A 26,752-nucleotide genomic window follows, 5' to 3' on the forward strand; every position below is an offset into this window, starting at 1 on the left:
TCCTCCTTGGTGATGATGTTGCTGTGGACAGAGGTTACAAAAGGTCTATTATGCCATGTCCTACCTGAGCTCTAATCCTGCCTAGTATCTCACACTTTACTTTGGTGGAGCATACCTGGTCTCTGATGTGTCACTCAATAGCTACAGCTAAGTACTTATCCATGCAGAAAAGTTTAATTACTTATACTATGCAGTTTTAAGTAGTTAAAATATTGGCTGTTTTCTTTCCTTGCCCTGGCAGAACATTCTCATTCTGCTGTGTCTTCTAGCTTGAATTTTACACACCCAAGTAACGGAAGCTAAGCAGCTATTTTAGCCTTTTTCTCATCTACTTGAATAAAAGCCACAAATTAATGTATTGCCACCTGCAGCTAATTACTGCTGCTGCCAAATCTGCTGCCCCTCTCCCTATAACAAACAGAAGGAAACATGATGATTTAAACTTAGATGGTGGCAGGCAAGAAGTTGGTCATCAGTGCATCTCTGTGACAAGGAAAGCTGAGCACATCCTGGTCTATATTAGCAGGAATGTAGCCAGCAGATAGAGGAAAGGGATTCATCCCCACACTTCATCACTAGTGAGACTACTTCTGGAGTGCTGTGTCCAACTTTGAGCCTTCCAGCATGAGAGACACTGACAGACTGGAGCAAGCCCAGTAGAGGCTGTAGAGGTAGTCTGGGGCTTCATGTCTCTATAGGGTTGCATTAGTCTGGCTGTAACACTCTGAAGTTATGCTTCAGTTTGTACCAATATTTCTGTGCAGATAAGTCACTGGCATCTAGTACTGCTGTTTTGGGATATGGGAAAATGCAATTTTGTGTTCTGAAACTGCCGCTAGGACTAAACATTGTCTCCTGGCCCTTCTGAACTTCTCTTGTGCAAGAGGATCTTTGTTCACTTCAGTTTGAGAGACTGTATGTTAAGGGAAGGGCTGCTGTTAAGGAGAGCTGTTACACTTCCAGTGTAGAAGGAAATGGCAGTGTTTAAATAGGGTTTTAAAGCTGGTGGTTCATTTATTGTTTGTTCACCCAATTTTAAAATCTGTATATAGGTAATAAAACCAAACTTAAAACGTAAAAGCTGGGTAATACATACGTAAAGCTGAAAATAAAAGCTAATAACACTGTTTACCTTTTTGCTCTTGTTTTATTTTTAGGATTTCTTCTTTTATTCACTAGTTTATGATCCTCAGCAAAAGACTCTGCTCGCTGATAAAGGGGAGATTCGAGTTGGAAACCGATACCAGGCAGATATAACAGACTTACTAAAAGAGGGTAATTTCTGTAATTTATTTAAATTGTCAAGAGTCCACACTGAATGTGGCCACTTCTATGTGTGCAGCCTGCCAAGGTGTGGGAGGTGGAGGTTCCCACTGCCAGGCCATGTGTACAAGGGTGGTTGGGTTTGTTGAGGCTGTTGCCCACTGAAGGCAATTAGTTCTGTTTCAAACTGGTCTTTAAATGGGCACTTGTCCAAATCACAAATGTTGTTGAAATAAATTGAATTAATGGGCTCTCTCAGAGTTTGGACTCTTTTTATTAGGAGATTTCAGAATTTCCATGGGAAGAACAGATTTCCATCGTGTCTGTAAAAGCCTTTTGTGTTTTTAATCAAGACTCACTTCCCTATGAGAGCCCCTCCCAAATTACTGCCAATTAAAAGCTGTCTGCCCTCATCAATCTGCCCATTATTGCCGGGTGCCTTTTCCCTGGAGCCCTCTCCCATTCCCAGTGTTGGCTGCCAGCCTAGACTTCTCACCTGCAGAACAGGCAGAGGGAAGAATTTGCTGGCTGGAGTGTGTGGTGAGACCTCAACCTGCCCCCACAGTGTCATGGAGCAGTAGGACACAAGGACCCTGCCCAAAGAAAGGGAGTAGCAGCAGTAACCAATACTAGTTACCAAACAGTAACTAACTTTAGATTTATTTGTCTCTGCACAGACAAATCCAAAAGATCACCACCCTACAGATCCAAAAGTGGGTGGAGAAACTGAGAGGGATGGGGAGTGTTGGCACTTAGCTGTTCTTTCTTGAGCCCTGTGCAATGCATGGGGAAAGGTCTGTCAGTACCCTTCTCCTAAGAGACCAAGGGTTGTGACCCATGTTGGAAAGGCCCTATCCAGACTGGATAGGCCAAGATGTGAAAGCAGTGAGATGCCTCTGCTGTCTTTAGGAGCTTTGCTGATATTGTTAGTCTCATGCTAGAACAGGCAAACAAATGGGGAAGGACTCTTGTTTAATTTGTCTATGAAACTGGTATTTATTCAACAGCTGGGCAAGCCTCCTAAGTGAGGGTGAACTAATTTGAAAGGAATCCTCTTCCCTCGGCGGGCCAACATGGGGCTTCAGAGAGGATAATCTCCAGATGTTTTAAAGGGAACAGAAAGAAGAGGAAAAAAGTTTCTCCTGTGTTTTTCCAGGGTGTTTTAGTTTGTATAGAATTGGGAAAATAAAAACAAGAGTGTCTGATGCCATGACTTACCCCTTAGAAAGCAGCTGGCATGAGCTGAACCAGTTACTTTTTGCCTGCTCAGAGCAGCTGGGAGTGTGTCTGTTTTCCTGAAATTGCTACAAGATAAAGGAGGAAGAGAGACGAGCTGAGGAAAGAAACTGTAAAGAAACTGTCTAGTTTGGAGAAGGATGTACTGTTTGCCATGACATGTCCTTTGAAACCAGTTATTGAAAATCTGATTACCTGATTCAGACGAGCTGTGTTGCTGTGTCTGTCAAGATGAAACTGTCACGTACAAATAATTGAATAAAATTTTCACAGTGGCCTGTCAGGCAGAGTAACTGAGATGGGCTGAGAGTGACATTATCGTGAGATAAAAAAATAATCTAGAAAGTACTTTTATTTTGAAAGAACCATGCTAAGCATTTCTGATTTGTTTTTCAACCAGGTGAGGATGATGGAAGAGATCAGTCAAAACTTGAAACAAAAGTTTGGGAAGCCTTTAACCCACTAGTAGACAAGCAGATAGACCAGTTCCTGGTGGTAGCACGGTAAGAAGCTTTTACCTCTCTTTTGGAGAAGTAAATGTCAGTAACTCTTCCAGGCACTTTAAGTTCTTTATTCGTATGAATGCAAGTTTTGGTTGCTTGATTCACTTGCTCCATTTTGAAAGATGGACATTTTACATGCCTTCCTGGGAATTGCATGACTTTAGGAACAGCTTCTCAGATTTACAACTTAATCAGCTTCATTAAGGAAGAGCAAATGGCATGTAAAAACGATCCTGAAATTGGTGAGGTTTTTCAAATGCTTTGGCCAGCATGCAGCAGACTTAGTAAGCTAAATTCTTGGCAGTTGTTTGCTCGGCCCATTTTCTGCATTTTTCAAATCCAGTGACATTTTGACATCCATTAACAGTTTGCTAAGAATTCTAGTAAATGCTTTTGATGGAGCAAGGATGCTTTCTAAGGCCTAGATTTGAAAAGGTAGGCACAATAAAGTAGAACCTTGCAAATCTGTACTGATGATGTTTTTATTTAAGCCCGAAGCAATCTTTCTTCATCAACTTTCCGTTTTTAAAAGGTTCTTGAACTAATTCATTGTTATGCATTTATATAAACAGAAGACTACATTAAACTGGTGACTGAATAATTTGGAGAAAAAAATAAACAGGTAACACACTTCACATTCTGTGTGGTTTAGGTGCCTGCTGCAGCCAAGGGCTTTAGCCCTGGAAAACAGAGTTAAGCCTTTTTGGATGAACCCTGGATCTGTCAGCCTTCTGGTTCTTTCTTTTTTCCCCTCTTTTGTTTTCGTATGGGTTGGTTTGGAGTGACTGTAGAGCTCCTTTGTGGTGGGGTTTTCCACCTTGTGTAGGCTTCTGGTGGCAAAGCTGGTTTTAGTGGTTCTGTCTGTTCAGTGCTGCCCACCGGGTTTACCAGTACAACCGCTCTAATGAGAAGCACTGAAAAAATTCCTTCTGTCCAGAATCAGCAAAGCATTCCAGTTTATAATTAGTTCACACACACACACACACACACACAAGTATCAGTCCAGCTAAAGCTGGGGATGGGGGAGTTGGGAAGCAGGGATAGGGATAGTGACTAGGAGGCTGAGGAGAGGGTGAAGTGTGAATCGCCACAGACACTGGGATGGGGGAGGCTGCTTTGGATTTTGGCCAAAATTAGATATTTGATGACAACTAGTGCTTAAACATTTACCTTTCCTATTCCTGCACTGCTTGGTACTACTGTGTTCCTCTGTGGGCTCAGCTAATTTTGGGAAGTAATCTGAGTGGAGGGGGAAAAGCCTAACCCACCTTCTTTTTGTTGTTGTAGTTGCTCAGGGGAGTTCAGCTCCAGTTCCCTTGTGCAGGAGGACAAGTGTTTCACCCATGTGATGTAGCAAGCAGGCAGGGGAGTAGGAATTTCAAGAACTGATGGTTATGTTAAAGGTTCCTTCAACTAATTTCTTTAGGAATAAGAGGAAAGCATGGGGATTGTAGCCTCAGGTGCAGAAATGACCGGTATTGTGAAGTATTTGAGAATTGCTGTGTTCTTAACAGGCTTATAATAAATATTATATAATATTAAGTTGTAAAATAAATATTGTTTTTAATGTCACTGAAATCTTTAGAAAAATGTTTGCATTACTGCATTTTTCCTGTATGGTCTTGGCATCTGTCTCTATACCTTCAGACAATGCAGCACTGCTCTTGTGATTGTGGATGAGACTATTGCCATTCATAAAGCTTGCTTGTGCTCAGTTCCTTTTATAGATTAGGTCTGTTGAGAGGTAAGGGATAAGAGAGCAGGTCAGAACTCCCTGTTGGTCATCCTTCAGTCTTTCTCTGTTTCCTCTCCTTATGCCTAAGCCTCTGTGGTCATATGAATTAAGTAAAGCGTTGATAATAACAAACCACATTGAAGAGAACGGTCTCTGGCTCAGAATGAGCAACAAATCACATCCTCTTGTAACTGAGAAAGTGTTGGCTGGGTGTTTATATTTGTACTGGGTTTGCATGCAAAGTTAGTGCTGTGTTTAATTTCTTTCAGGTCTGTTGGTACGTTTGCCCGAGCGCTGGATTGCAGTAGTTCTGTCAGGCAGCCAAGTTTGCACATGAGTGCTGCAGCAGCCTCCAGGGACATCACGCTGGTGAGATTTTTTTTTAAGAGGACCTTAAGTTTGTGAGAGATGCAAAATATTCACCTCAGCAACAACAATTGGCAAAGAGAGAGGGGCAGATGGATTGTAATTGTGGCCTGCTGTGAAGCAGACCTTGTCTTTGTAAAGGAATCCTTTAGTTACAGATGAAGTAACTTTTTCTGGCCTTGGGCCTCCTGTGATCTGTCATGGATAGTTCTGTGAGGGTTTTTTATTGTTGTTTTTTAGTTTTATTAAAATATTCTGATGACATGCTTTGCAGCCCGTCTCTCGCATGGGCTTGGTAGCTGCCTTGAGAAGAATGCAAATGATTGTCTGCCTGTCTGTAATGTTACAGTGCCAGAGTGCCACTCCTCATCATTTCCCCAACACCAGACTGGCACTGGCATCCTTGGGCAAGATTGTCTAGGGGAAAAGCTTGTGGTCAGATAAGAAATGCCAGTGGATCCAGTTGTTCTCTTTGATGAGCTCCATTTTAGAATACCCGAGGAGTGGTATTGTTGTTAACATTTTATAATCATAAATGTTGCTGAGTAGATCGAGGAAAGAGAAAACTTGAACTTTTATTCATTTACTCATATCAATTCCTCCCTCGCAGCTTGTTCTCAGCCCTTGTAAATCACTAGTTGCTCAGCTTTCTGAGGAGTAATTGCTCTTGAGAGTCATTCTTTTTTCCTACTCAGCTGTGATGTGCAACTTAAATCTTTTTTGGGGCTTCTGGCCTTTGGGGGGAACCGTATGTGCATGTCGCAACTCTTATTTTTCATATAAGCAATTTTTGTGGATCATATGATGAAGGTGCATGGCCCAGTCTATGAGAAAACATGCCCTTGGACCTCTATCTTCATGCCCCATGTGTGGAATGGTAGTTAACAGGGCTGCTCAGTCTTTGGGGGAGTGGGTCTAGGAATTATTGATACACAAGGGCTTGTATTCCACACCCCCCACTATTGCTAGTGAATGTTAGACTTGTACGCTGACAATTGCAGTGAGTCTGAGGTTGGAACAGTTTTTACTGACTTTGTTTGGGGTATAGAATACTGCACTCTCAAATCTTGGTGCAGCATTTGTCATTGCTGTTTCACTCCTAAGCATTTCCCCCCCCCCCCCCCCAGATGCCTGTCCTTACATTTCTCTTTCTCCTTTGCAACCATGTAGTTCCATGCTATGGACACTTTGCACAAAAATGTCTACGACATTTCCAAGGCAATCTCTGCACTTGTGCCACAAGGTGGGCCAGTCCTGTGCAGAGATGAGATGGAGGAGTGGTCTGCTTCAGAGGCAAACCTCTTCGAGGAAGCACTAGAAAAATATGGAAAAGATTTCACTGACATTCAGCAAGATTTTGTAAGTATATAAAGCAAGGGCCCCCGTGGTGACCGGTTCTGATCAGTGACAGAGCTGGTTTGCAGCTTGTCTAAACTGTGTTGGTTTTCCTCGTGTTGAAGAAGAGGGCTTTGAACTAGAGCATGTGTCTTGCTGTAAAGTGGGGAAAGGCAAACCTCATACTGATGACAGCCTGTTGTACAGTCAGAATTTCAAATCACAGATGATTGCTTTTCCTTTAGAGATGTTAATTTAGAATCATCTGCTCCACTACAGCTGAGGGAGAATTTAGGAAAGTGTTGTGACAGCCGAGCTGCTCTAGATTAATTTGTGTTTGAAGGAGAGTAAGTACTGGGCCTTCTGAAATATGAAAATGTAGTCACTCTTACAATGTGATTTCAGAAAGGGCCTTTGAAAGTGTTCAAATGGAATCCTGCACATCCCAGGGAAGTGTCCTGTAGTTTGACCAGAGCTCCATGCTAGGTGCTCAGCCCATGGATTGAATGGAGCACTGTAAGGAGAGCCAAGTTTCTCTGTGTCACTGATTGAGTCCTCTGGAACAAAATAAGTAGTTTCACTGTTGCTTGTCCAATGCTCTAATCTCTTAGACAGAGGGACTTGAAAACAGCACAACACTCTGTGGTCCTGCTGAAATCCTCGTGCTTCTCACTCAGAGAATAGAGCTGGCAGAGCAGGATTCTGTTAGTAGTTTGTTTTGGTTTTGTGTTTTGGTGGTTTTTTGTTTGTTTTTTTTTTTTAATAGGCCAGCTCCATTGAAGCCAAGTCAGTTGGAACTGGGATACTGTAGTTGTGGCTCTTGCTTGAGTCTCTCCTTCTCAGAGAGAGTCTGAGCCTGTGGGCTCCCTTCCACATTGTGTCTCTCTTGAATGGTTTACTGTGGAGCCAATGCACCATGAAGATCTACCTGTAACCTGCTCCACTTCTACTCTGAAAACTATGTTTCCGAAAGGGCATTTAATTTAACCTGTGTCCCATGTGCATCTAATGTCCTTGGGAGATTCAGACACTGACTTGTCTTCTATTTTTTTTCACAAGGAGGGTTAGTAGTTGCAAGATTCTGCTACAAACTGTCAGTGAGAGGAATCCTGTGAATTTGTGAGTCTGTGTGCCAGCTCCCTTCGATGACTGCTGCTTTTCCTTTGTGTCCCTAGCTCCCATGGAAGTCCTTAACAAGCATAATAGAATATTACTATATGTGGAAAACTACAGACAGATACGTTCAGCAGGTAAGAGAGTCAGAATCACCTCTTTCATTCTAACCAAAGCTGCTTTTCTTGCCTGTGAAACTGAGCCTTGTTGCTTTATTCTCCCTCTTGGGGTTCAGCCTTTCCATTGGGTGGGTTCTGTTGTGATTGGAATCATCTCCTGTCACTAAACTCATCAGCTGCTCTGTAGTTACAAACAGGTAGCAGTGGCAGGAGTACATTGTTTTCATGTTTGCTGCTACCCTGTTTGTTTGGAGCTTTCCAATGTCTGTTTTGGAATTCAGCAGAGGAAGGCAGTGCAGTTACTTTCTGCCTGTAGAGTTCAAGGTCAGCATTAACTTCATTGACTTTTTGGGGGGAGTCAGCTGCTGTACAAGAGGCACCCACGCTGATTCTCCGCTGCTCCTGCCAATGACTTTGGTGGCAGATGCATGAGACTCCCCCATGTAAGCTCTGCAAGTGAAGTGTTTGTCTGGGAAGTGTTGATGGCTCACATTCCCAGACATGTTATACTTGAGAATCAACTTTGACTGGTGTTTACAATCATTTTTATCTCTATGTGTTTGAATATGAAGGCTGGTTGGTTCCTGAAATAAACCAAGCACAATTGAAGCAACATGCAAAACGTTGCAGAGTGTCAGTTGCTGAAAACTACTTACAATATTTAATAGGAAAATCAAGTAAAAGAAGGGAGAAATTTAAAATGCTGAGGCATCTATTTGAAGTATCAGAAAAAGTGGAGTTAATGAAAATACCTTGCCTTAACATGCTTCCTTGGAAATTCAGCCTGGGGTAAAGACTAGATGCTTGAGGCATCGACCAATGTTTGCCATGTGCTAATATTTGGGCACCTTGATCTGTAATGTGATTTTTTACCATTTTCTTTCTGGTCAGGACACTGTTTAAATTATAGAGGGGTCCTCAGGACAAACAAGAAACATAACTGATACAAAAAAAAAGACTTTATTTTTAATAAAATTATTAATGGCATCCTCATTCCAATATTTTCCCAAGTTCATTCTTTGATTGAAACTTTTCCTTCTGGCAAGGAAGGTAGGAAAGTGGGATGGTGATGGAAGCTGGTGGGGAAAAATGGTTCTGGAGAAATGAAGGCATGGTCTTTCCTTCCCCATTGCCTTTTTCACTTCCATAAAATTTGTCATTACATAAGGAAAACTGCAGAAGGGATAGTTGTGCAAAATACTTTGATCATTTGTTCTTGCAGCAATTAAAAAACACAACAAACTTATATTTTCTTGTACTGTTTTGCTCTATTCCTGTGCACTGGGTTTTCTGTCATGGTTATATGGTACCTTACATGTACTGCCCAGGAGTCTACCAGGGAGTGGGATTTGGGGAAAACTTCCAATTAGAGACTCTCCACTTAGGAGACAGTATGAGTGAGTGTAAGCTGAACTGGTTGAAGTTGCAGTGCAGAGATACCACATCAATTAAATCTGAACTGAGCCGAAGACCTCATCTCAAATTCCTGGCTTGTACGAGCAAATAATGCCATGAAACATTTATAAAAAACTTGAAAGGGCTATCAATATGTAACCACAAAGAAAGCATAGGAAACTGTAGTTGAAATAATGGTGTATTACATTTATATTCTACTTGATGAGTGCAAAGTCTTTGGCAAAGCACATCTGTTGCCACTTATTCCATCTGTTTCTTCATCATGTTTGATCTATGCAGAATCTTTCCTTGGTCTATTACCACAAAATGGTTTGGGGGCTAATAGCATTTGTGTACATAAGATATTGAAAATATGCAAAGTAAGGATATGAAAAGTGTGTATCCCAAGTTACACTTCCACTTCCCTCTTTCCAAGAAGATGATTAAATTATATTTCAAGTCTGTATGTTATTGTCTTTAATAAAAGTATTGATAACTTGCTTATTCTTGTAGAATCTTTGAATGACGACTAAAAGTCCATTTAAACTGTCTGTTTCTGTGAGTTACAAAACATAGGAATAAAGATTTTTCTCACCAACCAATTGCCTGCTTGGATGAAAAAGCAACAGTTACTTGGGAACTGTTTACGTCCTTCTGTCTTTCCCTTGACAGTTTCTTGGCATGAGAAAGCACTGCTATAATCCTGAAGTAGAATCTGTCTGTTTCTTGCCCCTGAGGAAGAGACATTTTGAGTTGCCTTCAACAGAAGGCCCGTTCTGAGAACTAAACAATGAAGTGTACTCATGCTTGGTGTACCTAAGATGGAAAGGCTTAGTGCAGCACTTCCTTGTCTTGTGAGTAGGACACTCACAATATTGAGATATGTGCAAATTGACTTCTTTTGGAGTGTGCACTTGGATCTCTGATCCAGTAATTTTTATTTTAGCCCATGCTTTTGAAGATTACCAGCATAATCAGGAGTTCAGTCATTTCAAGGGAAGGACTGACCCTCCAAGAACAGAACTGCTAGAAGGAGTAATTCTACTGCAGTGTCAACACAGAATTTGTGGTTTAATGTAGGCTCCTGAACGCCTGTCCACAGTGATCCCAAGAGCTGTGCTGTCAAAGACACCCTTTCAGAATTGTTCTGAAGAAAATGAGTGTGATGCATTCCAAATTCAGTATCTTGGGTCCCCTTTGAATGCATTCTTTTCCTGGGACAGATTTCCTGTGTTAATTCACAAGATAATATATTTCTAACTCAGAAAGATTTGAAATGGCATTGACCAATTTATCTGCTGTTTGTTGACTTCCTTCAGTGCTTTGAAAGCTCTCCGAGTTGATGTGATGTCTGGCTACATTTTCCTTCAATGCAGAGGTTGAGTTCTTACCTAGTGGTGAATTCCAGGGTGATTTTTTTTTTTTTTTAGGTATTTGTAAGTGCTTCTACTGTTTTGCATATCGTGAGGGGAAGTCCTAAAAACTTTAAAAATGTTAAACTTTTCATAGGTTGAGAAGAACTCTGACATGGAGGTGGTAGATGACTATTTGAATTAGTCATATGCTTTCTGAGAGTGAAAGGCTTTACTTCTTGCATTTTATTTGTGTCTGAGGAGCAGGTAACTTCAAGAGGAAGGTCAAATACTATGAGTTTCCACTGTTCTATTTCTTATGTGGAAGCGCCATTAGAAAAGTGTAGGAGGAGTAGTCAGAGAAAATCGGTTTTAAGGTATGTATAGTATTGGGAAGATACTGGAGAAAGTGGAAGTGCCCTTATGTTTGATTCAGTGAGGTAGGGAGCTCTGGGACACTCTTGCTGCAGATAGGAAACATCTTTATTAAGGAAACCAAGCCTGCTTTGTACCTAGCTGAGGGCTGTGAGTGATGTCTTAATGTACCAGCCTTCATAAAGTCCTGTGTGTAGCAATGTAGAAATAACATCAATGAAATGTTTTTCCACATACGTAGGATATTTTATCCCCAAACAACTCCTGTTAAAACTGCAGTATTGTGGAACTCTGTCACTGGCTTGCCAAAACTGCCAGAAACTGTAGGTACCACCCCTCAGTTCTGAGATGTGTTGGTGGAGCACAAGCAGCTGGAAACATTTCTCCCAAGTGCATCACAGACTAACTCCCTTTTCTGTCCCATCTCCCCATCTGCCCTTGTATATACAACGTTTTTATGTTCAGAGGTTTGAAAAAGAATAAGCAGTGTGAAAGTTCTCCTCTAAATCCAGAAAATGCAATTTATTTTCCCTATCATAAAATAATAAAGGCTTAATATTTGAGGATGTTTGAGGCATCTCTGTGCTGTCTACCACCCCAACTCTTGCACTGTGAGTGTTGAAGTATCCCCAGTGTTCCTGGTTTTCTTCTGTTATTTCCTCTTTATAAATGGTTCACTCTTTAGAAAAGGACCACAAACATTTGCTCTTATGCGTCATGTGTTATAAAACTCTTTCAAGCCCAGTGGATAGAGTGAAAGATATCAAATCTAGGGAGAGGATATATAAAGGACAGATGTTTGCACCAACTTGAATGTACAGTGCTTAGTACTTTAATCCCTTGGTCCCCAGGGGATAGACAAGTTGGTAATATCTTCCTTTTATAGATGGGGAAAATATGATGAGGTAAATAAGTATATCCTCTTAAGATGTGTGTATATAAATAACTGAAAGAGAAAAGATTTATTTTGGGCCAAACTACTAGAAAAAGTTACAAATGTTTAGGGTTTTTCCTGTGGGTGAGGACATTCTTAACTACATCAGACAGCATTAAGAATTTATAGTGTAAATATGCTTCAGGCACAGATCAATTAATAACTGGCAAAGGACCTAGCAAAGCACTCTCTCAGGGAAGGGATTATTCTGAAATTGTGCATGACTGCATCTCAGGCCCCCTTCTTTTGTACCTTCTGGAATTGGCCACTGTCAGGAAATAGGAAACTCATCATATCTGGTCTATCGATTGCCCACAGCTGCAGGTACTTAGTGCAAAACCTCTTCTTATCCAGGACATTGTGGTACCTTCTGGAAACCTTCAATTTTCCTTGTATGCTATTTGTAGTAAGAGTGTATGCTGCGTGTTGTACACTGTGCTGATCCCTGGGCAGCTGCAGGAGAGGAGGGTGTTGCAAGGTCCAGTGATCTATGGCAGTTGTTAGCTCAGAGCTCATCATGCCAGGGTCATCAGTAACAAAGGAAATCTGTGGTATGAGGTTAACATTCATCACCTGTTTAGGAGAATGCTGCTTAATACCCTGAATTAACCATGTCCCCAAGGCAAATGACTTTACATTGTGGACAGTAGAATATTTCAGCTGCTGATAATGCTGCTGAATGAGTGCTTGGGTGAAGCTCTTGCATTCATATATTTCCAACACTGTCTTAACATAATGGGAGATATTGTCAAGAAAACTGCAGCTTTTCCTCTCACAGTCTAGAAATTTAAAAAAACAGCAGTTCTCTGCTAGTGTAAGTTTTCTGAATTTCTTGCTTAGGTCTTAAGGAAATTGGTTTCTTGTACTGTTCATCAAGCCGTATTTTAAGCTGTTAATCGGTATCTGATGTTGGGTTTCCATGTATTTCTTAGGGAGACTATGAGCTCTATGGCTGTTCATCTGCTATGTAACTGCCCACAGCAGTCTGTGCCTGGAGCATCAAGTCCTCCTTTTCAGTTGAGGCTGTGGGTGGAACAACCCCCAGTTCCTGAGCAGAAAGGCACCTGAGCATGCGTTTTGTTATTAAAGGATGGGGTTTTTTGTGTATGTCTCTCTGAAAGGTAGAGGAGGATTTCTGATGCTGTTTGGAGAACCATTATCACAGCACTTTTTGAGGCCTCTCATTGGGTGCTTTTGTTTCTTACATAAAAATGCTCAGGTAGGGTAGCTTGAAAACGTTCAACTTGAATTTGTAGTTTGGGAGAACTCTTTAGTTCCATTACTGATTGCCAGCAAAATGTTTATTATTGGTTCCTCCAAGTCTGTAGGATTGATAAGGACTGTCTCCACAAAGTCTTCATTAAGGTTTTCTTGAGGCCGGTTTTCAGGGAGCAGTTCCTGTCCTAGGTGAGGTTTAACAGAAGCAATCTTGGAAACTGGCCTACACCAGCAGAAGGGAGTCAACCAGAGAGAGTGCAGCTCTCTGAAGGTGTACTCGTAGTCCCAGGAAAACTTTCAGAAGTTCTGTTTTCTCGGTCCTTGCTCTGTTGTCTGACAATTTAATTCTTTGATTTCTAAGATAGGTCGACTATTATTTGCAGGAAAAGGGAAGAGGCTCTTTAGGAGCCTGGAGAGCTTTGGTGAGGAGCTGTCACACTATCAAATGGAAAAACTGTTGTTCAAAACTGTCCTGATCAAAGCTTTATGCTCACAGGAAACATTTACTTCATCATTTTTATGTGTGTCCAAGGTGTCCCTGTAAGAAGGATTTTTATGTTTGTCCATTTCCTCAGTGACACACTCTTCGATGTTATTACATTTTCTGGCACTTCCTGCTTCTATGAAGATACTGACTTCTGCTTTACAATTATTTTCCTAGACTGTGCCTTGAGGCTGCTGCTTAGCAAATGCTAAGCTAACCTGTTTGTCTGGAATATCACAGTGCTGCTTGTTTGCCTGGAAAACATTGTTGTGGCTTTATGCAGGCCACTGTTACCAGCTTTGAACAGAGAGTTGGACTAGAAACCTTCAGAGGCTCACCCTAAATTTATTTTGCAGATGTAATAAAGAGCAAACTTGAACCTCAGTGTGTCTCTTACTTTTTAAATGGTGAAGGTTTGAGTTATAAAAGGAGCTCCTGGCCTTCTTAATGCTTAAATAAAATCTTCTGTGTCAGTTAGGCCTCAGAAGTTCAGGGGTATCAACGCAAAAGTCTTCCTTGAAACTCTTTGAATTGCTGCACCTGTTCAGGAACTATGATGGAGAGGGTGCATTGCTATATCTGTTACTGTCCAATTACTGAATGTTATCATGGAGAATCAACACTGACTGATGTGTCAGATCTTCCTCTGCAGGGGAAATAAAAAGTTAAAAAAACGGTTGTAGGGAGAACAATTTGTGTTGAAGTGAATGCGAATGAAAAGTTTGTCCTTATTAATAGTAGCTTGGCATCTCTGACTTTTTTGAAAAGCTGTGTACTTAGTTATTTGATGCCCACAATTGTCTTGGGTGAATATCTTCTTGTTGGAAAAAGGTTTAGTGGTAGCTGCTCAGTAAAAGGTAAACGTCATAAGACCTGCTAAAGTTTTTATAAGTGTATTACTTGACTCTCAGGTAAAATAGCTTTTATTTTTTTTTTTTTAATTCTAACTGTTTTCTTTTTTCTGTTCTTTCTATGTAAAGAAACGATTGAAAGCAGCAGAAGCAGAAAGCAAGCTAAAACAAGTGTATATACCCAACTAGTAAGTATCTTTTTGTACTGTTTTGTTTCCTATCTCATTGTAGAGGGACTGGTGTAGCAGTTTCCATGGCCTGCCACTGTTATATATTTGCTTTATTTGCATAATGAGGGACATAGTTGAACAAACACATCAGAGAACTATTAAATTAGGATACCAGTATAACCAACCTTCAGCTGATGCTTGAATTCCTTTTTATTTTTGCTGAGTTAATGCTGACCACTCTGATACCGATAAAATAGGTGCCCTGTGGAAGAAAACACAATAGCCTTGGTATTTCAGAGCTGACTGGAACAAAGCAGCTCCTCCCTCTGTGCTTGCACTGCTGCTTATGAGTGTTGAGGCTGGTTCCACATGCTGACCTTCCACTGTGGGGCACAGGGTATTTCCTCCATGGGCAGCAGAGGACTTTCCCTGTGGGGCTTTCCTGCTTAGGATGTTGTGCTGTCATGTTGCTCACTTCCTTCATCCTGTGTAACATTCCCATCCTGAAGTGACTGTTACTTAGCTTCTAATTTTTTATTTTTATGTGGGCTAGGAGTTGGGGGCTTGCTGGCAAGTTCACGGTCACGAACAAAAGGGTAGCTAATTAACTGCTCAGTAGTATCTGTTTTTCTTAATTCTTGTCAGCAGTGGATCACCAATGCATGGTTGTTCTCTAATGTAATTTTTTTTACATATAAATTTCTCTCTCTGTAAAAAGTAACATATTAAAATACATACTATACAGAGTATATATTGTATATAACAACATATTATTCTTAATATATAATGCGTGTATATGCATTTTAAAACAAAAATCTTAGTAAAATGTTTTCTATTACATTTCTTCTGTATAGCAAATCAACAGTTGCTATAATGCAGAACTTCTAGTCTACTCTGCCCTTTCTCTTTTCAACTTTCACTCCCAGCTATGTTCCCCTGTGTATTATCCCCAATAACTCCTTTACTCTTTTATGCTGTCTCCTTTTAAATATGTATGAACTTCTACCATCTGTTCTGCTACTTTAGACAAAACTAATTTTTATATATTTAACTTGCAAGACAGTCCCTTATTTCTTCTGAAAATAGAGGGTTTCTTTTTTGCTTTGAAATATGTCAATATCTCTCAGGTAAATTTTCTAAAAATGAGGTGTAATATTCAGAGTGAAGCCAAATAGATTTCTTGTCATGCAGTTTTTCAACAGTATTGCTTTCTGTGGATGCTCTTACTCTGCAGAGGGACACTGGACCTCAAATTAAACATGAATTCACAATGTGATAAGCTCGTAAAGCAAAAGGCAATGTAATTTAGACTGCAGATGCAAAAGGATATTGCAGACAAGAGAGCCTGGTAGTCCTGCTGCTGCTCTTGGATTATAACGTATGTAGGTAGGGCTTTGTGTTTGAAAGGTTGTGGTGCTCATTCAATAATGGCTGTCTGGAGTGGTGTCTTATCCATCAGCACTGTACCTCAGCAAGGTAATTGTTGTTCCTATCTAGAGAATACAATAAAATCAACAACTTACCTCCCTGCTTCAGGAAAAGATTTCTGTCACTACCCATGTCTCTGGCTCTTTTTGTCTCTGGCTCTGATTTCCAGTCATGGCTGATTCTGTGAGTGTTATACCTTAACTTACATATTGTTTAATTGATGAAATGGGGATCAGATTTTCCTCCTCCTTCAATCTCCTTTCACGTGTATCAGGAAAAGTAGCAGTTGTGTATGTGATTTATTAAATGCTGCATGAACGTTTCTGCTGCTTTTTTGCTATTAATACCTCCAAATGTGGCAACAATTGAGTATTTCTAAGCTTTTGGATTATTTCTACTCAAGTTTCAGTATGAGGTCTGGCACATAGGTAGTGCATGCATACTTAGAAGAAGATTATTTTCTTGGCTTGTAATAGCAATACACGGTGCAGGGATCTAAATATCAATGTTATTGATTTGTCCTTATTGTGTTACTGAGCCCATTCCTGTTTCAAGGCTTGAACCATAATGATTCACTTGTCACCCCGAAAATAAATTACTTGATGTAGGCTGTCACAAGACCTACGCAGAAGCAAATCAGCTGATTGACTGAAACCTATTCCAGCAGTACCTGGTGCAGAATTGTTGGCAGGGAGAGACCCCAAAGGATATCAGACTTAAACAGTTTTATCTTTTTTTTTCGTCTCTGACTGTCTTCCATTGATAGGACTCTTGTTGTGATGTTAATAAGAAAATGTAGGAGAGAGGAGGAAAATAATAAGAAAAAGAATAGAAACTGCCTTCAAGGGTCACATACATGTTACACAATGAAAAATAACAGCTCTGTGTGAAGCATTAGAGTTGGTATTTTTTAACTTGAGGCTGTGCCCCAAATTTATTAATGCAGATAACTGAAGCGTTGGAGAGTCATACAGGTAATTTCTGTGAGGTTATCAAGTCCTAAACCAACATCTTAGAAAAAACACTTCTGTCCTAGATTGGACAAACATTTATGTGCCTCTTCCAAGAATAACCCTGGTTTTGGGACAGACATTTGTAGTTGATGTGACTGAACCAAGTGTCTGTGTTATACCACAAAAGGCTGTGGTGCAGCCCTTTGGTTGAAAAGCACTAACGTGCTTTCCTGGTGAAAGGAAAAAGTGTAAAACCAGTTAAGTTCTGCATTTAGGAATTACTGAAAAAAATGGTTTAGTTGTTTTCTGTAGCACTGTCTCTGTCAGTGGGAGTGGTGTTAAAGCAGCAGCCTGAATGCACAAAGAGGTTCCACCTTCTCACATGCCTTGTTCTACCACCCTCCAATGTGAATGCAGGGCTTGGAGACCTTTCTTCATGCAGGTGTAGTCTCAGTCTCTTTCTCCTTCTAGTGTGTACCCAAACATACCCTTCAGGATGTTGTGGAAGTCATATTCTGGTTTTACTAATCTTACAGGCATCCTATGTACTTGCTTCTTTTTGATGACGCTCTGGTTGTGTAGCTGGTGCTTTTTGGGATTAGGACATCTGAAGTCATGGAGGCTGAGACATCCAATTTTGTGTGGCTTTTTTTTCTTCTGCTTTCTTCATCTAAGTGATATCAGAAGGGCTAAGAACAGAAAAGGAAGAATGAACTGCTCCATACAATCTTTAGTCTCCAAAATGTATTTATGTAAAACATGAATTTTAGCTGTACATCTGTAAATGTAAATTAATACATTCCATTTACAGTATTTTATCTGAGAATCTCAAAGCGCTTTGACAAGCTGCAAACGCTGCCTCACAAAGACACAGGGAAATACTGTTCTCCCTGCTGTGCCCCTTTTGTGAAGCCAATAGGGAAACTGGAGGAATAGGTCAGAGAAGATAATGCTTTGTTTCTTGGTTGTCCTCTGCTCGAGGAGCAAGACTTCTTTTTCTTCCCTGTTTCATTGTGCAGAGGTCTGTTGCAGCATGGAAAACTTAAAGGTGTAACACTGCTCTTTCTTCTGAGCTGTGCTAGTTAAAATGGTGATCTTCAATATTTTGTTGGAGAAAGCTCCTCTTCAAAAAGCATTGTTTATAGGGGTCATTAGACCTGTTCTTAGAAGTGGTTATTTCCAGGAGCCTGGAGAGTTGTGAGAAGAGCTCACCTCTCTGTTGCCTGGATAAGGAATCCAGACAGTTGCATTTACCTAGAGGTAAATGGCATAAATGTGCCTCACAAAGGAGTTTGAATTGTTTTTATTACTGATGCTTTATTTCTTAATTGTTCTGGTGCATTTAGCACAGATGATTCCTTTAATAACAGGAAACATTCACTGGGTGGTATTAAGTTTATAATTATTTCTAACAACAAAAATTTTATCACCGTGCTGTGGGTCAAATGCTAGCCAGTCATCTAGTGAAGTGATTTCAGTCTCCTGTGGGGTTCAGAATTATCTTCAGGTTGGGTTTTTTTGGGGCTGGGGCTTCAGTTCATGTTGACAGGCTTCCAGTGCCTTCTTTCTGCATGTGCTTTATTACCTTAATCTCTTCAGTTGAGACTGATCTTCTGCAGAATACAGCCCAGAAGTCTGCACTTCATGGTCCCTGTTCTAGCATAACTCACTGCTCCTCCACAACTGAAACCTCTTTAAGAGTTCCATTCCTGATGCAAGAACTGGAAATGGTAGTTTGCCACACCATCAGTATTCTCACTACCTTATTTGCATCTTTCTCTTCAGCTTCATTAATTGCTTAATGATTCATCCTCTTACTCATCCGATTCTCTTGTTAATAGCTGTAGCAGGCTTTGGTTATATCAAGCAAGTTTAATTAATATATCATCAACAATTACGAGCTTTTTGCTTCTCATATGATGAAAACATTATCTGCCTGAATTTTATTATTACTACCACTTTGAAACTTGACCTTAGCTTTGGAGCAGGACAGTTTCTGGTGCTTGCTGCAGCTTCATTAATTGTAGTGTTTCAAAATCCTGAAGTTTGGCACAACTACAGCATGTTAGTCCTGCTGATCAGCATGGTTTGGTGATCAGCTTTCACCTGAGCATCACTTCCACTCGTGTTTAAATACAAGCTTGATAATGATTGTAGAGAGGACAGTGGAGTCAGGCCATCACCCTCCTTTCTGATCTCACTTCTTTGAATGTGCTTTGTTGGGATTTACTGATGGATTTCAGACTCTTTTACTGCCTTTTTGGAGGATAAATCCAAGGTTTAGAAGGGAAGCAACATTCCTGATGTTAAGCCATAAAGCTTTAATTTTCTTTACTTCAGTCTTCTGCTCTGTCGAGCAATGCCACTTGTAACAGTGTTCATCTGTGAGGGCTGTTTGTTTTGCAGTGTCTTTGGTAATGTTTGCACATGGAGTTTGCTAGTGAATCATTGGCAAAAGTTCTTTTGCTGCAGGTTACTATAGTGACATCCCAGAGCAAAGTAGTGTGTGAATGTACCCTCTTTCAACTGCCCCTTTGTTAAACGTGCCTGCAGATCTCCTGCCATCTGTGGTGTCAGAACTTCGTGCCATTCTGATAAGCACTCTGAAACACTTTAATCTTTGTAAGAGCTGGATGAATTAATAAGCAAAGGGAGATGAAAACCTTATCAAGCTTGTTAATTAATCTGAATGCCTTTTTCTTCACCTCCTGTGCTGCTTTTGGGCTGTGTATGTGCTGCTCAATGTACTGCAGCAACAACTACTTACAGTGTTCCTGTGCCACTTGGCCTCCTGAGCTTTCTCTGCTGCAGAAAGGCCCTGAGCTTTACAGTGAGAACACTATCAGAAGTTTTTCCTTGACTGGACAGACACTCTCTTGCCTCCTTATGCAACATGTGTGTGGTTCCTGTAGTTCATTCACAGCAGAACCTATTTTGTCTCTATAGAAATGGAGCTTTCCTGAGCTGTGTGTCTCAGGACCTGATTTGACATTTTTCGATAAGAAGGGTGACCTTCTGGCTTCCAGGGCAGTGTCAGCTTTCCAGCGGCATTTGGGTTTGTTCTGGAGCTGGAAGGGACAGTTGTCTTCAGAGTTATAGCACTTGGAACTCCTTTGCTTTCAGGGGTCATTGCTGAGAATGTGAAACCTAATACTGATACCCCATTAGAAAGAAATTATTTTGGCTGTATTCCCACAATGCTGTTTTTACAGCAATAGCCAGGCTGAAGCGTAATAAGTATGTTGGGTCACTAAAATCACTGGGACTTCTGTGTCAGTGTGCAACTAATGTGTAAGAAAATGGGTTTTTAGAAAGCCATTTAAAAGACATTTCTGCTTGAATAAACAGATTCCAAATCACAGAATTTATTACTTGGAAATAAAAGGAATATACCCACTCCCTTCAGTCTTCAGGTAAAAGAATATGAGGGAAGTGTAATCAGCAGTGCAGTTTGGGGTTGTGTTCAGCAGTTGGCTCCAAAGCCTGCCTGCTCTTTGTTGCTTCTATAATGTAAAGTCCTAACAGCACCCAGGAGTCCTTGCGTATTTGATAACTCCTTGTGTATTTTTGTCTGAAACTTTGTGTGTGACTTCTTCCGTCTTCCTCCATTCCCCAGAAGTCCTGTTGGTGCAATATTGATATTCTGTCCTTCTTGTTCCCACCCATGCTAAAGATTTTTTGAATGCCTCATTTTCTGCCTCAGATACCCCTTCCTCTGCAGAGATTCTGTACTATTCCATATTACTCTCTGTGCCAAGGTTTTATTTGCCCTTCCATTCTCAGCTCCTGCTAGTAGGATTTTTTTCCCCCTCTTTTCCTGAAATCAGCATTTTAAAGAGGGTATAGGGATGAGGTGAGGTGATTCGGATGTTGTTATAATGTGTTGGATGTACTTGTGGGAATTGCGGCCACATGATGCAAACCTTTGCAGTAAGACAAGTGGAAATATTTGTGACTGCAGTTTAGGGTTATATTCCCGTGAATAAAGCAGAGGTTGCCCTTTCTTTGTCTACATTTCCTGCTCCACTCCCCAGCCTTCTTTTTGGAGCTTTAAGTAAAATATCCCTCATGTTAAGAACCTGTAGGTAAGATCTTTTTTCACCTAGATTTGGATGTCTGGGGTAGTTAATAAGATACCTACCTGTCCTCACTGATTTATTGTTTTCTAAAAGGTTTTGAACTCTTGTAAATGGCATCCAATTATCATTATTTTCATTAAACTGATGTTATTTAAATATTACTGGAGAGAGTGTGTTCATGGAAGTCAGGTTGCTGGTAAGTACAGCTGGTTCTGGAAACCACATGTCAAATGAAATTTAAATCTTCAAACATTTTGGGCCATACTTTTGAAAGCCAAGTAAGAAATCACATGCCTCGATTAATGCTTGTCCTTCTTTTTGCTTTGTGTTTTAAGTAACAAGCCAAACCCCAACCAGATCAATGTAAATAATGTCAAACCAGGAGTGGTAAATGGTACTGGAGTCCAGACACAGAACACAGGAGCAGGACGGGCCTGTGAGAGCTGTTACAGTAAGTGCAGTGCCAGCATGGCAGCTGTGTGTGCAGAGTGAGTGCTGTGCTGTAAACCTTAAAGTAACAGCTGTGTTGTGGTGGGGGTGGCAGACAAGGCTTTGCAAGGGTGTGGGGGCAGAATTGAATATAGCAGCCTTTAAGCAAATCTGCTTTTGTTGGGTTTTTCGGGGTGCTGTTTTCGTTTGGTTGGTTGGTTTTTTCCTTACTGGTGTCATATTTGTAAATAGAATTATAAAGTATGAAAAGGGGAGTTAGTAAATGTTCTGCATAGTTGTAGGTAACTATTGAGTGAATACTTACTTTACCAAGGTGTGAATTTGACAATTTTTTCATAATTTTTTAGTAGATTTCAAAATATGTGATACTCCTATATTTGGTCTGCTGCCTAATATTAATATAGAGAGTTCTAATGATTGTGTTTCTTTATGGGGAGCTGGAATGTAGGACTGTATGAGAAGTCAAGTCACAGATTCTGAACTTTCTTTAGCTGTAAAATTAGTGTATGGGGAGTTCCTGAAGACAATCCTCCCTCTCTGCTATGCTCTGCAGATGTTGTTGTCTACCAGTCCTCCAAAATGAGAGCCTTCAGTTCCATTGGCAGGAAGTTTTCCCATCCTAATAGTTGTTTTTTTCTGTTTATGTTTTAAAAGGGGTTTAGATTAATTAATGTAATTGATTCTGCTGAAATCACAAGTGTATTTAACAGTGGTGATGACAGTGAAGACATTATGAGTTTTTTAAAGTCTGTTTGAGCTTTGCTCTGTCTGTGTGTGGGTTTTCTTTTGTGATGGTTCTAAAGAGAATAAGCTCTGAAAAGTGATCCTGTGTAAGGATATATATAATTTCCACCTTTGTTATCTCTAGCCACCCAGTCTTACCAGTGGTATTCTTGGGGTCCCCCTAACATGCAGTGTCGCCTCTGTGCATCCTGTTGGACCTACTGGAAGAAATACGGTGGCTTGAAAATGCCAACACGGTTAGATGGGGAGAGACCAGGACCAAACCGCAATAATTTGGTAGGTACCCACAAAGCAGGCTGGTACTCTCACCTGGAAAGCTGGGTGTCATGGTATCTAACTAGCTGTTCACTGTTCTTAAATATTTAACAGCCCAAAGAATGCCTTCAGCCTCCATTGTTGTCCTTGGGTTTGGTATTTCATGTCTTGCAGAAGTTGGCACATTAGCTTCAACTAGAAGTAATTTGTTGCCAGGTACTACCCTGAGGAAAAAAAAAAACAAACACAACATCATTTGTTTAGCAAACTAGCCATCAAATGCATGGGATGACTTAATGGAGATGGGGAAAAACTGAAATGCCAGCCAGTGTTTCTGGTATTTGGTTTCCATGATTTTTGCTGTAGGGGGAAGAGGACTTTTTTTTTTTTTTAATTCCCAAAAAGGAATTAATTATTTCCTGAAAGCTGTTTGCTTTCCCAAGGCACATTCAAAATTAGATACCCCAAATAGCTAGTGGCTTTTTAGAGATCCCTTATCTTGTTTTTCTGTTTCAGCCTGGGGTTTTTTTTATAATCCTCCTTTTTGGGTAGGTTTGAGTAAGCATTGTATGAGCTGCTTCTGTTTCATTTTTCCTCTTTTATTTGAAAACCAAAATTCTTGGATTTTTCTTTGAATTTGTGGAAGTTCAACCTGGAAGCATCAGACATTGGGCTGGTTGGAAAAAGTAGCTGCATCACATGGACAGGAGGATAGTGCCCACTGAACTTTGGGTTTAGGTTAATTTCTTTCCTTTCTCCTTTGCTATCATTCCCTTTCCATTTCTTCAGTTTAACCTCTGTCCTTTCCAGGCTTCTCCTAATTGCTGAGATAACTGCCAGATTTTATCAGCCTTATGCTTCTTGTTTGTTAATTAAAAAATATGTAAATAGTCAGAGAGGGGAAAACCTTGTTCTCCCCAAACTGAAATTTCTTCCTGTTTTCCATCTGTGGGATAGGTTTGAGATAACAAGGTACTACTTGCATTATTTTTTTGGTTGATTTAGTTGCTTTTAATGAAGAAGATACTACTTAGGCTCTCTGTAGTTGCTAAGTGTCTTCCAGTAGTATTCTTTATTACGTGCAGCCAATATTTGACATCTGTGAGTGCATTTGTTGAGTTCAGAGTAAGAATTAAAAATAATTCTTGTAATTTTGAGCCAAAACCTTTCCTGCATGCACTATGTTTGCTTTGAGAAGCGAGTTTGTGGTGTATATTTTCATCATGCAGCCCTTCCTGATTTTCTTCTCCTTACAAAAGTTTTGTTATAAGGAGCTTGCATTGTGCATCCAGAGCAACCCTAAGCACCCAAAGTTGCAGAGTCTTTCTGTTATCTCTATAAACACTACATCATGTGATAGCACCAGGTAACTTCTTTGGATCCCTGCCTTAAAACTTGGGACAGAAATAAATATTCCCTGTGAAGTGAAAAGATTTACCTTCATTTTATCCTTTGAGATATTTTCGATAAGATTTGGGAAATGGGGAATAGCTGGGCTGAAAGTATTTTTATCTGCGATACCATTTCTGTTTTCGTGTCTGAGAGTCAGTAGTTGAAAAAGTGATTTTGTATGCTATTCTTTCTCTTCTGTAAAACCATACTTTCTAATTATTTTTTTAGAAACAGTTTTTATTTTGCTTTCTCTTTAGAGTCCTCACGGTGTGCCAGTACGAAACAGTGGGAGTCCCAAGTTTGCTATGAAGACACGACAAGCTTTCTATCTCCATACAACAAAACTGACAAGAATTGCCAGACGTTTATGTCGAGATATCTTGCGCCCTTGGCATGCTGCAAGACATCCCTATCTGCCTATTAACAGTGCAGCAATCAAAGCAGAATGTGAGTGGTGCTGCAGCTGGGACCTCCTTGCAAAGGAGCTCTTTGAGGCTCCTTTCCTGTAAAGTTCGAGTTGCAGCTTGTTGAGATGCTCTCTTGCATGGAGCTAGTGGTTTCACAAAATCTAGCTATATTTGCAAAGATTGTGGGCTAGGCAAATAACTTTGAAAATTCATATAGTTGTCTGTTTTAATTTATTCATGTTTGCTGTTACATCGAGTTGTTCTCCTGCATTTGTGTCATGTTGCCAAGACATGCTTGCCACCTGTAAAATTTCTTTTAATGGGAGAGCTTTTTCAGGACACTGGAGTTATTAATTTAGTTTTGCTCTGGTATCTAAATGTCTTTACCCTCTAATTATTTTTCTGTGTTTTACAGGCACAGCACGTTTACCTGAGGCATCAGAAAACCCATTGCTATTAAAGCAAGTGGTTCGAAAGCCTTTAGAAGCAGTACTCCGGTATTTAGGTATTAAAAAAAACAAACACCACCAAATGCAAAAGCCCCCAGCCACAGAAAACACCCTCCTGGCAATTCTGCTGACCATCTGGTTCTTCCATTTGGTTCTAAATTTAGATGCTCATTCTCGACTAGAAAAAGCCCAACAAAAAAAATCCCCCAAACAAAACAAAACCAAACATGAAAACCTTCCCAATAACTTGTCCTTTTTCCTTTTCCTACATAATCTGACAGACCTAGTGGCTCCACACTCCACTCCAGGCTCATCGACCTCTACCAGAAACTTTTTCATGTGAAGGGAGGGATGTGTTTGCTGTGGCTTCTGTTGTATGTGGGTACAAGTTACCAGCTACTAACAGAGGCACAAATGTAATATTTTGGGAACATTTGGTTGTCCACTTTTCCAATTTTTGGGCTGTCTGGAGGCAGTTCATACAGTTGGGTCCTCCAGGAAGCCTCTTGGATTTAGAACAGCACTGTGTCCCACAGCAGCAGTCACTCAGTTGCTGGCTGTTCTGTTCTGAAACTAGACAAGGGGACTGTATGTCCATTCTTTACTTTCCCCTTGTTTTTTGGAATTTTTTTTTTATTATTATTATTATTTTAACTACAATTTTGTAGAGGACTTGGACCTCATCAGCTGATCTGTGGGAGAGTACTGAATATCTCCATCCAGGACTTGGGTGTATAAGTTTTAGGTGCTGGGAGCATCTAGAGTGATGCTACGTGACATGGCAGTGCTGACTCCAGGTGAATGCAGAATCGTTTTCCCTGGTGTTGCCGGTTGCTGTTGATACCCTGCAGACATATCCCGGGTTGTTCCAGCAGCCAAACGCGAGTCTAACCGCAGAAAGCCGGCTTGGACGGGGGCTCTTTGAAGGCTCCCAGCCTAGCAAGGAAATTGATTGCCTTCTTATTTAGATAAGCAACACTGGATCTGATTTTAGGTTTCTTTGAACATTTTTGTTTATGCAATATTGTAAGGCTGAGGGTGTATTAAATATTTACTGCTTCTCTGTAGAGTGTTGTACTTCTGCTGTAAACTAATGGGATACACAGATTGAGGAACCCTTGGATACTTGCAGTGCAGCAAAAGAAAGCCAATAAAGGGAGAAGTTTGCTGTTGGATAAAATCGTTCTTTTCATAGTTGTACAGAATGTAGCAGAAGATTTTGAGTTTTCATTGCACTGTGTCAGGGTCTCCATTGGATTATTGAGGTAACGATAGAAATGGAAGGAGGCTGATGCACTGGTAAGAAATGGAGGGACGCTGGTGGACTGGCAAGAATATATTTTTGGAGATGTTGTGCTTAGTGGGCTTGAAGTTATATGTTACTCTGCTGTTGGGCCCGTAAGAGGAAAAACTCAGTTGAAGATCCCATTTACTGCTGCTGGTAACTTTCTCAAATTCTTTTCAGTTGAAGAGCGTGTGCTTCATCTCTGCCTTGGCCCAAAGCTTAAATTCAGACTCCATGGGTTCTTTATAGTGGGTCTTCGAATCCTCACTTGTTTGGCTAGTTAGGAAATTTTATTTTTTATAAACCTTGCAAAACTGGCAAAATTGTAATTTCCCCAGAGTTAAGAAGTGTTTCCAAAGTTGGCTTTTAATATACAGCACCCCCAAAATCACTCCATATTGTCAGAGAACAGTATTATGGAAATAGATACAAAGTGCTTTTGTTACCAAATCTTATTTTAGGATGATATAATGACATTGATTTTAACATCTTCAGTAGCGGTGAATTTCTAAATGTAGGGATATGCTTTGTATCAGTAGCAAACTCAAGTCAAAATTATTGACTGAGATCACTTGTATATAAGGGAAGGTATACTTGGTCATCTTGGAAGTTTGCAGGGTGTTTTCCGATTTATAATTCCAGTATCTTTGCTGATAAAAAAATACCACTTTGCTCTTTTTCAACAGAGTCTCATCCATGTCCTCCGAAACCAGATCCTGCAAAGAGCTTGTCCAGTTCTCTCAACAGTTTGACTCCTGCTAAGTTTACGCCTGTCATTAACAATGGGTCCCCAACTATCCTGGGAAAAAGAAGTTACGAACAACACAATGGAATGGATGGTAAATATTTTTCCACAAAATG

At 40.4% G+C, this 26,752-nt stretch overlaps 1 protein-coding gene across 5 annotated transcripts in view; it reads left to right on the plus strand.

Annotated features, from left to right (window-relative positions):
* The window catches only part of MTA1 (metastasis associated 1), a 77,213-nt gene that overhangs the window by 29,966 nt on the left and 20,495 nt on the right, over nt 1–26,752 (plus strand). For 4 of the 5 annotated variants that reach the window (XM_027658424.1, XM_027658423.1, XM_027658421.1 and 1 more), the window contains exons 6-16: nt 1,158–1,275; nt 2,900–3,002; nt 5,007–5,106; nt 6,274–6,462; nt 7,614–7,688; nt 14,409–14,467; nt 21,245–21,360; nt 22,228–22,379; nt 24,008–24,197; nt 24,573–24,662; nt 26,578–26,730. In XM_027658424.1, the coding sequence (XP_027514225.1) occupies nt 1,158–1,275; nt 2,900–3,002; nt 5,007–5,106; nt 6,274–6,462; nt 7,614–7,688; nt 14,409–14,467; nt 21,245–21,360; nt 22,228–22,379; nt 24,008–24,197; nt 24,573–24,662; nt 26,578–26,730 (1,345 nt within the window). Of the gene's footprint in view, nt 1–1,157; nt 1,276–2,899; nt 3,003–5,006; nt 5,107–6,273; nt 6,463–7,613; nt 7,689–14,408; nt 14,468–21,244; nt 21,361–22,227; nt 22,380–24,007; nt 24,198–24,572; nt 24,663–26,577; nt 26,731–26,752 lie in introns of those variants that run through there. The other variant, XR_003530159.1, reaches the window with a different exon arrangement.

This window comes from Corapipo altera, unplaced genomic scaffold (genome assembly GCF_003945725.1).
Source record: "Corapipo altera isolate COAL_440 unplaced genomic scaffold, ASM394572v1 79, whole genome shotgun sequence".
Lineage (NCBI taxonomy): Eukaryota > Metazoa > Chordata > Aves > Passeriformes > Pipridae > Corapipo > Corapipo altera.